At 36.5% G+C, this 1,303-nt stretch overlaps 1 protein-coding gene across 1 annotated transcript; it reads left to right on the top strand.

The window, feature by feature from the left end:
• Nucleotides 1-210: 210 nt before the first annotated feature.
• Nucleotides 211-920, top strand: LOC135135773 (uncharacterized). Its single transcript, XM_064064894.1, has 4 exons — nt 211-294; nt 344-443; nt 490-631; nt 683-920. The coding sequence occupies exons 1-4, from the start codon at nt 211-213 to the stop codon at nt 918-920; spliced, it is 564 nt and encodes a 187-aa protein (XP_063920964.1).
• Nucleotides 921-1,303: the final 383 nt, after the last annotated feature.

Raw genomic sequence — 1,303 nt, 5'->3', positions numbered from 1 at the left:
TTTGGAACCTTAAAAACGCCAGGACTTGTAAAATTAGAGTAGTTTTTGAATTGGCACAACGGCGTAATTGTCATTCGCGATCGGCATCACTCACTAAAAGTAAACGTTAAAATTTTAAAAGCGATTTTTTATCATAACCGAATATTAATATTTAACTTAAAAGTACTGGAATTTTTCAAGCAATTATCATTTTAGAGTTAACGAAACGCAATGAACAAATTTCTTTCATTATTAGTCGTTGTCATACTTGGCTATAATTGTCAAGACAACGGTTCCCTTGAAGATAAAAAAAATGTAAGTACCGTGACCTCGTTCAAAAAACAAACTAAAATTGACCATTCAGGAGAGAATACCTGTGTTTGCTCCAGACAAGTGTCCAGAAAACCAATTACTTTATCCAGGGAAGCAAATAAATGATGACTGGATCTGTGATTGTGGACCAGGTATGTCGGTTTATAACCAGTTCAGTAGTTACGAAAAGGGTTTCAGGTTACATTTACTATCCTCCTGAAGATACCTGCTTCGGTGCCTACAGACAAGGTCCTTGTCCTCAAACATATCACTTAATTCTGAAACCCGACAAAGTGGTTAGTGAATGCGTCGTCAACCCCTGTGAAGAGGGTTTTGGCAGGTTTGTCCAGTTTAAAAATGGCTTGAATATGTAAATTAACAACATTTTTAGCTACGAGGGCGTATGTTACGAATTGAATAAACCCGATGGACCGTGTGCACCCGTTCAATTTGGGGGCGGGATTTTTGGTGTCAATACTACAACTTTGAAGGTTGAATGTTTAAAAGAACCACAAAAACTGACTTTGGTTTATATCCCCGCCAACTGTCCCCCAGGAAGCAGAAGGGACACGTATAATACCTGTCGAGAAAACTGGAACGTTTACCCAGACAACCGTACACAATGGTAGCAGTTATAAGTATAACATAAAGCTAAAAGGCCTATGTATGATGTTACAAATAATGTTATGTTATAGCTATATAACATCAGCATAATAATAAAATAATAATTAAATAAATTTATTCATGTTTGGTACTACATCAGTCTTACATACGTCAAATGTTACAACATCATGTACAAATCATTGGACAATTATAGTACACCTTAGACAGGAAGAAACATTTAAACAAAACTTTAGAAGTTATCATTGGAAAGAATCAGGCACAATTGACCAGTAAAGTGAATGACGTGCGAAATTTGAACTCAGTTCATAACACGAGACCCGTATTTCAGTTCCCCGTGTAATCCTTACGGGTGAAATCGAGGCGTCACTTTAACGCTTAAATTGTACCA

Source organism: Zophobas morio, unplaced genomic scaffold (genome assembly GCF_036711695.1).
Source record: "Zophobas morio isolate AGI-343-1 ecotype UQ-CSIRO unplaced genomic scaffold, CSIRO_AGI_Zmor_V1 ptg000025l, whole genome shotgun sequence".
NCBI lineage: Eukaryota > Metazoa > Arthropoda > Insecta > Coleoptera > Tenebrionidae > Zophobas > Zophobas morio.
The sequence above is the reverse complement of the archived record's forward strand: the minus strand, read 5'-3'. Positions and strand labels throughout refer to the sequence as shown.

Bases quoted from the DNA above. Each gene is read 5' to 3' on its own strand.
- LOC135135773 (XM_064064894.1), top strand. From the start codon at position 211: ATGAACAAATTTCTTTCATTATTAGTCGTTGTCATACTTGGCTATAAT. The intron at 295-343 runs GTAAGTACCGTG...TTGACCATTCAG, and splicing joins CCCTTGAAGATAAAAAAAAT to GAGAGAATACCTGTGTTTGC. The intron at 632-682 runs GTTTGTCCAGTT...CAACATTTTTAG, and splicing joins TGTGAAGAGGGTTTTGGCAG to CTACGAGGGCGTATGTTACG.